At 31.0% G+C, this 12,796-nt stretch overlaps 1 protein-coding gene across 1 annotated transcript in view; it reads right to left on the minus strand.

The window, feature by feature from the left end:
• The window catches only part of trio (trio Rho guanine nucleotide exchange factor), a 669,473-nt gene that overhangs the window by 447,330 nt on the left and 209,347 nt on the right, over positions 1-12,796 (minus strand). The window contains exon 4 of the mRNA XM_024360812.2: positions 6,476-6,674. Within this exon, the coding sequence (XP_024216580.2) occupies positions 6,476-6,674 (199 nt within the window). The remainder of the gene's footprint in view (positions 1-6,475; positions 6,675-12,796) is intronic.

Raw genomic sequence — 12,796 nt, forward strand, 5'->3', positions numbered from 1 at the left:
CACCTCTGCCTCGGATGTTTATGCGTCGGTCCAGTATTTATTAACATTTTAGGAATCCGTTCGTTAATAATCCCTAAAACCTTACACGAACATCAAATTAACCACTGTGTCTGAAGTGTAAACAGCCTGTATTCAAAAATGTATGATACAAAAAAGACATCGTTGGATTTAAGTTTCTTTGAATTTTTTACTGACAGATTACTGGTAATGTGCATTATAATTCATTATACGATTCGGTGTAATGTTGGAACAACTAATTGTATATTAGTAACCACTTCTATTATGCTGATGTTTATATAACTAATTCTATATTTGTATACTCTTGCGCCATGCTCATGTTGATATGAAAGAATATAAATTATTTTTCCTTTCATTTCACTTCTTTATATTTTACCGGAGTAATAATCAGCCCAAATAATGTCCTATTTCCATTGACAGAGACTGACTAATTATTGGAATAGTTATCAAAATGTAAATATAGTTAATATATAATTTTTTTTAAATTTATTTATTGATATTTACAACTGTACAGAAATACACCAAGTAAATTTGAGGAAATTATGATGGTATGGAACGAGCATTTAGAAAAACTACCCATTTGTAACACTCTAAAAACATTTTTACATTATAAGGTCTCGAGACCATCTTCTTTTCAGACGCCTCGGATGATTGTCCGGAATAAAAGAGGAAGCAAGATTAGAAACTAATGGGTTTGAGTGGTTAGGGAGTTTGTAATGGAAAGATTGATATCTGGTTCGGGCTAGATCGGTCACAAATCGAACATTAAGGTCATTGAGGATGATTATATAATTATTAATAATATAAATATAGCTATTGAAAATTATTGGGCAATAAATAAAAAAGCTTGTTTGTCAGATTAGTTATTAGTCGAGCAAAGCATCGATATATTTTAATTATAGTTATTTATCGCTTATTTCTTTAAACAATAGAAACAATTATCAGTTCTTTTTAAATTTTAAATTTTAAGAAAATATGCTTAATTTATGCTAACTTCATATAATGAACGGACAGCCTAATTTTTTCTTCACAGGGTATAGCGGTACAGTTTTTATTTTTATTTTACCTATCCCTACTGGTCCTTAAAAGACACTTTCTGCGTACATAAAATAGACATTTGTCAGGCGATTGTAGTATAGTGTAAACCAAACTCCATGAACTCATTTTCCTTTCAAACACAACCAGTGGGAGGATAACATCTAAACCTTCAAGTTATCTTAGGCAGGACCACCATGAGTAGCTGTTACATCTCAGCAGCGGTTGGGCGGCATTGGTCCTTAAACCTGACACACATTAAGATTTCAAGATTTATAGCCACTTAAGACCCACTGTAATTACGCTAAGGTATTAAATGGCAATCTGTTATTATAATAAGTAATTAAAGCTCATTGAAAACTCTTGCTTCCCCCGCGGCGCCCTGAATTTATGGATAGAGCACTAAATTGCTCCCTAGGGTCTACTCAGTGCACCTTATCGCTATAACTCTTCAACCCAAGCTAGTCTAGAACGTTTTTCACCGTTCTAGGATTATTTTTTTATATATACACAATCGTATATCATAAGTTTTATAAAAATATTTTATACTTAACGATTTGACCTAATTCCACATAAATGCCGCGTAGAAATTAAATATAAATATTTTGGGCGCCATTAATTTATTTGAGTAGAAAATGACCCTTTGTGAAAAGCGCATTTTTAACGATAGGCTATAACGAAACAATCGACACATACTTATTACTCAACAAATTTAGACTTCAAAAGCCAAAAAGCTCTCTAATCCTTTGTAGAGAATTGTTTATGGCCTCAAGTAGTGAGAACATTACTAAAGTCCAACAAAGAAAAAAAAGCTTATTTATTTTATTATTTAAGTAGGAAAAAGCTATTTAAAAGAATAAAAGATGAAAGGTGTTCCAGTGGCAATAAGTTCTATGTCAGAATCAGGCAGTCAGTTGAAAATTTATCTAACTAAAAAACGACTACATTTTTTATCATAAATTAAAGTTTAATCAGAACAACTAAAATTTATTCGATTACAACTCCGAAATTCGTATAAATTTGTATTCCAATATTGTTATCGATATATTTAATAACAACACCAATATATAACACAAACTAATAACTGCACTTTTATTAGTTTGTGTTATATATTGGTGTTGTTATTAATGGCTATTAGCGAATATAGCCATTAATAACAACACCAATATAAAATATAAATTATGGTATTATTATTTTTTGTGACTAAAAATGTAGTCGCTGATAGAATAATTTTCACCTATCTCTAATCAATTTAAAAAAAATATATAACAATTTACGGTTTAAATTATTAATATCACCTTAAAAAACATTGGTTAAAGTGTTGACTTATTACCCCCATTGTAAAGGGAGGGGGTAAATGCAAAACTAAAATTTTCTCATATACTGTTGTGTACAAACTATTCACATATTTTAATTTTGAAGATTAATAAACCGGCCATATTAAGGACCCAGGTCTCGTAGACAGAACGCAGCTGCCGAGGCATAAAGCAACACCTGCTCAAACCCTACAGCGTAAGCACGCACGGGAACAAGGATTGTAATTTTAGGGGTGATTCCTGTTGTAAATGTTGAACAACTTTTTTTTTTGTAGTTCAGTTTATGCGAAGTCGATTATAAATATGGGTTCCTAATTTATGCTAACTACAACATTCACATTATCCTACTAACGTAACCACTAAAAGTTTATTGTATTAAGCTTATATATATTCATAAGAATTCGCTATTTAAATGTTTGGGAGAATATAACAAAAAATGTATTTAAAACTCTGGAAATTTCTTCTTATACAATATTTTGAATTCATAATATAAATTTATCATTCATAATCATGGAAAAATCATTCCTGAAACTACTTGTTTATTTTTAACAAATATATATTATTTTAAATATAAGAAAAATTTAAAAAATACTTAAAAATGATTTATCACGCAAAATTGCCAACAAGATTCTACATTGGAGTACACCTTTAATTCTGAAGAATACGAAATGTGTTCTCCATGGTAAATCATAACTTCTTAATGACTGAAAATGAGTATATTAAAAAATAGGTGTTATCTGATATCTAAAGGATTTAGCTGCAGGTCAGTCTCACGTGTCAAAGTTAAAAAGCTATTGTAGCGATGAAACTTAAGAAGTAGAATAAAACTTTTAAATGTAACATTTTTTTATTATATCATCCGTTCATCTGTGAGAATTATTTGAGCCCATAAATATTAGATGGTCTGTCTGAATAATTTCTTTTAGTTTGTTGGTAATCATTACGTCCTCTTGTGATTTCCTTACTTTAGTCTCTGATGTCAACTTAATAATAAGCTTAAAGAATTGAAATTATAAAATCTAGAACCAAATGATGTACATCTGATATAGTCATGTAAGTAATTATAAAGTGAGGTATTTTCAAAAGTAGTTTAAACACAAAGCTATGTCTAGTATGTTCCACTCTACTTTGTTAACGAAGATTGATATGGTGATATTATAGTGTGGTTTAGGATAACTCACAATAATTTTTCTTATATGATCACACAGTTTTTGAGAAATAAACTAACTAGAAATTATATCAGAGATTTCAGAATAATGTTAATAAGATGACTAAAAAGCAATCAAAATAAGTTTTGCTAAAGGTGATATTCGTTTATTGTTCTTTAGTAAATCTTACAGTACCGATTTCTCATACACCTGTTTTATTGATTTGGCTGAGTCAAGAAAACCACAAGCGACGGAGCAACAAAGCACGTCCAACAGAGTAAACCTAATTTGCAGACCTCCACTTACATTAAATACCAATCAAACAATAAAAAAGAAAAGATAAAACCGGATTGACGGGTATCTTCTCCGAGAAGACGACGGATGTGAGCCCCGGAGGGAGATAAACTGTAATGGTATACGTGACAACTTGCCCTGGAACCGAACAGTCTATAAAACCACGGCCCTCAGCCGCAGCCGACTCAATGTCCCTTTATAGCCAGTTCTCTATATGTCTGCGGAGGGATCGCTACTCCAATGGTGAAATCTCCTTCGCATAAGAAACCCAATGAGAATTCAGTATTCTTCAACGTCCATGGTTCAAACTGAACCGTCCTTCGGGATTCATGCAACTTACTCACACGTATACTTGCTGAGATTGGGTGAAACGAACTAGAAAAAAGAAATAAGACCATATTCACTTCATAGTGAATTAATAAAAAATACATAATAAGAAATGTTTATACATACTTATTCGTGAGAGGAGGGGAGGAAGAGAGAAAAGAAATGACCTCTAAAACGAAGGGTTTCATCAGGGAGAAACGTTGGATAATAAATAGTTGTCGACTTTAGAAGTAACCCGTGGAGGCCTCTCGGTTCATACTAGGAAAAGAACTGCTACTGCTCTTAGACCAAAGATTGTACAAGGAGTTGTTTAATCACGATCAACCCCAACGCCCCCCCAATTATTAATTTTCCCGCTTATAGAGGGTGTATTCCCAGATGATATAGACCCAGGATCAATCTACGGCTGATATAACAGTAAAATGAATTTTCTACTACACTCGTACTCAAACTTGCCACCAAGAAAATAGGGCCATACTCACTAAGCTATCTTGCTTCTTCCTGAAAAGTATGAGGTATATTTGATAAAATGAAAACTGAAAAGCGAAATATGAAACACTTTCTTTATTCTTTCAAGAACTTTTAAAAATGTTATATCATCAGGAAACAGATATTCTATGCAATCATGATATGAATTCAAATTTAACTTCGTTTCAACGTGATAATGAGTATTAGTTTAATTACATACTTGTAAAAAAAAATTGAACCATTATAGTACAAGAGCTGGGAAGAAAAAAAGGCAGTTATTCAACCCAATTTTTGATTACTTTAATGAAAACTATGTATGATTACTAGTCAAAACTGATGAGTCTGCCAAGTACAGGTAGGGGGAATAAAAAAAGGCGGCTGTTTCAAAACCTTAAAAAACATTAATTTTTCATTCGGAGCTCTATATCTTAAAATTGGTAGTTTTTACACACTAGAAAATCTAAAAGAACATTATTCAAACTGGAGTATATTTGCTGAAATATTAGCCTTAAAAGAGCTATTTACGTCCAATAGTTCTCGAGATATAGACTTTTAAAAAGCTAAATATCAGTAGTTAGTTAATTTATTTTGAGAAATCTATATCTCAGGAACTATGTGACGCACATAAGTCTATTAGCACTCAAATTAAATCTAGTTTAATGTGCTATAAATATATGAACTTTACCTTCATAGAAATAGTAGCTTTCATGATATTTGCTAATTTTTTTTTTTTAGAAAATATCATAAAAACTACTATTTTTACGAAGGTAAAGGTTATAAACCACTTTATAATTCATTAAACTAGCTTTAATTTGAGTGTTAATAGACATCTGTACGTCAAATGGTTTTTGAGATATAAATTTTCAAAATAAATTCATTGACTACTGATCTTTCAATACGTTCCATACAACTTTTTTAATTAAATGTTGCTTTTTAGAAAGCTATATCTCGGGAACTATTCAAAGTAAATAGCTCTATTAGAGCTTACATTTACTCTACTTTAAATGATGTTCTCTTAGATTTTCTATTGTTATTGATAGTTTTACAGATACAGAGCTCCGAATAAAAAATTAATTATGTTTAACGTTTTGAAACAGCCGCCATTCTTTATTCCCCCTACCAATACTTAGCTGACTCATCAATTTTTACTAGTAATTATACATAGTTTTCACTTAAGTAATCAAAAATTGGGGTGAAATAACTGCCTTTTTTCTCCTCTTGGGCTCTTGTACTATCTAGTAACCATAAAATATAATCTTTCTTCAACTTGATTTTCAATGTTTTAACTTAATTCCACTTTAAATCAACTAAGTGATAGTTCTTACTTTTCAAAGAGAACCTTTGCTGAAAGAAAAAGTAAATATGGCAAGTTCCTTTTAAAATTTTGTTATACTCCCGTATGTTTAGCAGTAGGAAGACCACGCATTTCCTAGGAGGAGAGTGTTAAAGAGGTGTTCAGGAGGCGGGATATGGACTGGAGTAGAAGGGAGATGGTCCAAGAGCGAGATATCTGGTCCAGACTCTGCAAATTGTAACCCCAAATTGCGCAAACGGTAATGGGGATAAAATGTTTATGATGAAGATGTTTACCAGTAAAATATAACTATGACTACTAAAAAAAACTAATGAAGTATGGCTGTCGTGAGTTCGATTCCAACTAGTTTTAATTAAAATAGAATGTTTCAAATAATTAGAGATTTATGAGTAATTACGATAATGAATTCGTTTAATAACTCTTAACTAAAACTTGGCGATAAATACAATTATTTATGATCCATCGAAAATCGTAGGCGAACAGAATTTTTTGGACGCAATATCAAATATTGCATATCATCAACTTCTTTTCTATTTAATAACTTTTTTGCTCACCTCGAATTTGTACTTATGAGATCCGAGCGAGGTCCTCTGCTTCTGCCAGAAGTTGTCAGGTTTGATAATGTAGACGACGTGAATGGCGGAGGCGAAGTGATCGTGCAAGACCTTGAGGATGGGTTTGACTGTGGTCCAGGTAGAGCCGGCACCTCTCATGTCCACCACTGCGGTGAAACCTATCTCCTTGCACTCATCCCTGCAAGAAAGAAAATAATCAAGATACAAAAATATTTTTAAAATAGTGCTAGACAATATTATAGCTTAAATACTCAAATCAATCATACTTAAATAGATTAAATCAATTAGCTACATCATTAAGGAATGCCCGTATTTCACATCAGGCAACAATATTTTTGGATTAAACCCTGACATATCAACAGAACAATAATACAGCATACAATTAGAACTACCATAGGAAATATACAGATACATCAGAAAAAACAATAAATTAAATATTCCAAAAAAAAAAAAAAGACGTGATGATTAAGCTTTACTCAGTTAAACAAGAAAGAACAAACGAATTAAGATTAAACAACGGTCGGTTTTTTTTTTCAATTTAACCCATCAAAGTACTTCATGGATAAGAAATCTGTACTGATGAGTATAAGAATTTAAGTACAAAAAATTTCGATGTTGAGCTAAGTATATAGTCGATTGGTATAAAGGATTTTTCAATTATATTTACATAATTTATAACAATACCTTAGTTTACTTTATTAGATCTTATTATCTTACATTGTCAATATATTTGTGTATATATATTATATATCTTTTTTAGCCCTGGAAAGGCGAGACGACGGTAAATAATTAGTTGTTAACTTTTTTTTTTTCCTTTTTGACCGCACCCCCGACCATCTCCATCTCTTTCATAAAATTTGTTAAAATTACATTTAATAACATGAAATTATTTCAAAGTTGTGCTAAAAATAATTAAGAATTACTATTTCTTTTAAATTTTAGGTCTCTGATATGACGTCAGTGTTATGACATGGTAAGGTAGCAGAAAGTTTATTGGCTGTAGTGTTTGATGCAATTAAGTTGGCGGTACCTGCCAAAGTTGGCTACCCTTCACCACCTCCACAAAATTCCCTTTTCTCTTGGCCTTTGATCTTCCATCACCTAAACCTATTATGCTTAGTTTATTAATATTTATATTCCAAGGGAAACAATTCTCTCGAGCTATTATTTCTAAATAATTCTGAACCGACTAATGTATAATTTCAAGTAAAACCACCCTTTGCTAAGAAACTTATTGAAATCTCTTTTTTAATATATAACATAAATTACAATAACTCCATATATAACATAAAAATTGAACTGTAAAAATATGAGATGTAATAATCATCTTTCTAGATTGCAACATGAACATCCTTCAAATGTTAGATCTTTTTAAAAGAATGGTCACAAAATTCAACGGATGAATAATGGGATGAGTTAATTTAAAAAAGAAAATGGATCTATTTAAATAATTAAGAACACATAGATAAGGGAAAAATATCAGGCCTGTCTAATCCTGTGTCTAATTTTAAGTAAAAAATAAATATCAAAACATAAAAAAGAAAAGTTATATGCTCTAAAACAATGATTTCAAATAGTTAATAATTTATAACAACAATACGGTATTGGTATTTATGCTAAAAGAGATAATATAAATATAAAATAATATCAAACCAGTAACAAACTGTGGTATGGCATTGATTCCCATATTAACCAGTTGAGATCTTTCCAGTGTAGCCCGTCATGCATAGATGCTAAGAGCTCTTCAATTAAAGCCTTTTAATAAACTGAGTAATTGTTCTGGAGAGCAGGTCCGCTGCTCAAGATATTTTATTGTAATTTCACTATTCTTGTGACAGGTTCCAATAAGTAAATGGTATCTTCAGTTCGGATGAATAAAATAACCAATAAAACCCTAATAACTGAATCATTAGGTTAACGGAGATGTAGATGGGAGGATTGAGTTCGTTGATCTGGGTCATGACGATATTAAGCAAGATACCCGGCGAATGTTAATAATTTTAACAATGTTAATAAACCATGAGAGTTTCTTGTCATTAAGGAGCACGATCTTAAAACTTGGTTGAGTTGGTGTTCAGATGGGATAGTATGTAGGTTGAGCGACCAAATCAGAAGTTCTGCAAACAGGTTTGACGAAATAAAACCACTATGATGTTATGGAGAAAGGCATAATGTTGCCTGAAGAAAGGCTTTTGAGGTGAACACGTCCAACCATGTTCGATACACGGCCACTAATACAAATAAAATTATCATAATCTAAATCATACAAACATTATTGACTAATAGAAGGAGACTACTGAATCTGCACTACTGTGATAAATAATTTTGAGAATGCTATATCTAGCCTATGAATGTTTTATTAATATCTATCTAAACTAAAAGTGTTGTATCACCTATCTAATTTAATACAGGATTAGATATAGAATACATTATTAAAAATGAGATGCATGCGGAAAAGGATTTATAGGGTAGTAAAATGCTTAGGTGTGACAATTAAACCATAAAACTAAATACAACTACATCGATAAACTCTAGTAAGGAACTAGGTTTTGAAATAAATACGCAGAAAACAAAATGGTTAGCAGTAGAAACGGGAGCAATTTAAGTGATTTAGAAATAGTAGGAAATACATTAGAACAGGTAGATATGTTTAAGTATTTATGTTCTATAGGAACTAAAAATAACGAAATTGATAGGGAAATAAAAGCGAGGTTAAAGGCGGGAAATGGCTGCTATTTTTAAATTCGAAATTGCTTAGCTGTCCAAAATGTTAACAGTAAGAATTTACAAAACAATTATCCTTCCTACAGTTCATTACGGAGGTGAGGCGTGTCCTCTTATACTAAGGGAAGAGCAGCGCCTAAAGGTTTTTGAAAATAAGATTAAATGTAAAATATTCAGTACAAAAAAACATGAGTTAACGTGAGAATTTTGAATGCTACACAACGCAAAATTTAGGGAACTGCACTCGGTAAATATAATTCAAGTTACAGTATTGCGACGAATAAGGACTTAGGGAGTGAAAATGGTCCTGGATTGACCAACCAAGTTGTACCGCGCATGGGACTAAAATCTAAATTCACTACCTATGGCGGGGAATAAAATAACATGATAAATGTTTGTTTATGGAAACGAATATTGAATATGAGAATATTTATAATTATTACATATAAAAATAATTCAAATTATGAAGATGGTCAGGGGTGCGGTCAGAAAATAGCAAAAATATTTAAAAACTATTTTGCCGACGTTTTGCCCCACTTTAGAGTGCTGTATCAGGGCTAAACAGATACAAGATCAACTAAAAATATTTTGAAATGATAGGATAAAATAAATAAGGTAAATTAAGGTATGGTAAAAATTATATAAATAAAACAAAATGAAATCGGAAGTAAACAAAGGGGTGGGGAAGAAACCGTTAACGGTTTTAACTTAGAATACGTGAAATAGAAGAAGGATATATAAAAATATGGTAATAATAGTAACTATACGACATGTCTGATTTAGGAAAATATTTATATTTATTTTTTCCTAAATAAGACATTTCATTTAGTTGCTACTGTTATCATATTTGTAATTCTTCTTCTTGTATTTCACGTATTCTAAGTTTCCTCCCCACAACCCAATAATTTAAAATTATTGTGCATAATAAATAAGAATACCTGACTGAAAATATAAATTAAATACACAATAACAGCAGCTTTTTGAAACCACATAATGTTCCCGACAGGTTAAACCTTTGTCTGACTGTGAGCGAAAGTTGGCTTAACTACTTACAAGGTATTAAGCCCACGTTTAGGGACCCTTCTCAAGCTAAGCAGTATGACAGTTGATACTCTAGAAGCCATTGCCCTACTGGTTTTGATAAACAGTTCATATGCAGAATACATCTCATGATCTTCTAACTTTGATCCTTTCATATGAATGTTCAGAATAGTTAACCAAGCAGAGCTAAAATCTAAAGTCACCTATCCCTAATAATCCTGAAAGTCACACAGGTACTATCCGAACTTGTTCAAAAAGCTGGAGACTTCGTTTTTATTGCATTAAGTCTATTTATGATTTTAATATGTCTACCTGAGGAGTTCTCAGTTTATTTCAAAATATAAATTTAACCATGTCTAATATATGATACAAACCAACATTATCAATACAAAATTTGACATATAAACATTTTCATTTAATAATAACTTTCCAAAAATGAATATATTGACTATTGAAAGAAAGCTCCACGTTTATGCTTTTAAAATATCAATTTATATTTACATCTACATTTAAAATAAACTTTTTAAAAAATACATAAAATACAATAAAAAAAAAATTATAAAAAATACATCTTTCAAAATAATATAAAATTTGTTTAGTTTATCCTTCATGTTATTTCATAATTATCTGTTATAAATCTTTAATAATTACAATATTACTTTATTATGCCAAGAGCTTTTTTCTTGGTTTATTGACTTTTACTTTGAAAAATAGATCTAATTTATTTAGTTTTAAAAAAGTTAGAATTATATATTGTATAATTATATTATTATATATAATATTGTTATATTATATTAAGTATTTAATTTTTAAAAAAATTGGAATAGATGAACAACATTTTACGAATCTATTTTTGATCCAATTCAAAAACTACTAATCTATAAAAATAATTTTAAAAACAATAATATGCGTAATTTGAATATTTTCGTATTCTCTGAAAAACAACGAAAGTTGAAATTATCCCGTTTTGCACCTTTCACGTCTTAAATGATACTGAACGAAAGGATGTCAAAGAACAAAAGATGAAAATGAAATGTAAGGCAGCAATTTTTTTTTTATGATCAAAAGTAAATTTGAATGAAGGAATTGTTATTGAAACAATTATAATGAAAAGAAAAAAGATATTATATTGAACTATGGTAGATTTCATCTTAAAGGAGTCAATCCCAAAAGGGATTAAATTAATTACTGGATTAACGAAAACATAATAAAATCGAATCATGAATATCTCCATTTCTCTTACTTTCTCGGATTTGAGAAAACATAAAATCCAAACTATATAGAATACATCTATCATCCCCCATGTTATATGGAAGCATCATGTACAAAAGAGTAGTGAATTCTCTAAGCAACAAAAGGTGGGAACCTACCTCTGTTCTGTCTGTCAACAATAACATTCCCATGGTCTAACATATCTCGGACATATCTGGGAATACAGCTTTCTAGAGTCACCTATTTCTAGCAGGCGAAATCCGCTTACAATAAACATAGGATCTTATAAAACGTAGAAATCTGTATTTTATTTTTAGATTAATATTACACAATTTAGTATATGAGAGAGAGAAAATTCTATATTCATAATAAACAGGTTTAGTCATATTATAATGAAGAAAAGAAAAAAAAAATGAGATATCTCTGAACGCTAACGGTTGTCCCGACGGGCGAATAAAGTGGTCCCCGGAACCATCATGTGGAAAAATAACCACTTAATGTAATAGTGCCAGGTAAAATAGCAGTGAGGTACTAAGTGTACAATTTCATACAGAATAAGCTGAGGGTATCATGGGCTTATCTAGCTGGACTGCCAGCTCTAGTGAGGCAATTTAAATGTATGGCGCCGCCTTCCTTCTACCATAAGCTGCAGAGTCGGGAACAGGGTCCACTTTAGGTTTGTAGGTTATCTGAGTGAAAATATGTGGAAAAGTTTGATTGGTATAAAGATTAAATGAATAAAAATAAATATTAATAAAATAACTAACTAGGGCACCTGATAATCTAGAACCAAGACTTATAATTATATATATAAACTCTCATATACAGCTGCGCTAGAACTGGGCTAACAGAAACGAGAGATTTGAACGGAAAGTAATCCGTACAATGACAGGAGCCTGAGATCTCAGCCTTAACACAAGGAGGAGAACTAATAGTGAACAGTTAGCAGAGACTGGTCAATCAATATCTCACGATACGAAGGCAAGAAATAAGGAGGCTAAGATGGGCGGAACATCTAACTCGCAATCCATCAGGACACCGCTACAAACGTGGGAGGCCATAAACCAGATGGATAGACAAACAAGATGCGAAAGAGCTGCATGCAGAAAACTGGAAAGCAATAGCCCAAGATAGGTTTGGAATGGGGACCAAAGATCTATAAGGTCTGTAGAGCAAACCGAAAAAAAAAATATATATATATATATATAATAAAAAAATAAAAAATAAATGTGTGTATATACACAATATACATACATATATGCAAACATAAAAATACATGGTTTTGGAATCAACATTTAGTTAATAAACATCCTTCATCAAGCA

Source organism: Halyomorpha halys, unplaced genomic scaffold, assembly GCF_000696795.3.
Source record: "Halyomorpha halys isolate HHAL.00 unplaced genomic scaffold, Hhal_1.1 Scaffold87.1, whole genome shotgun sequence".
Classification (NCBI taxonomy): Eukaryota; Metazoa; Arthropoda; class Insecta; order Hemiptera; family Pentatomidae; genus Halyomorpha; species Halyomorpha halys.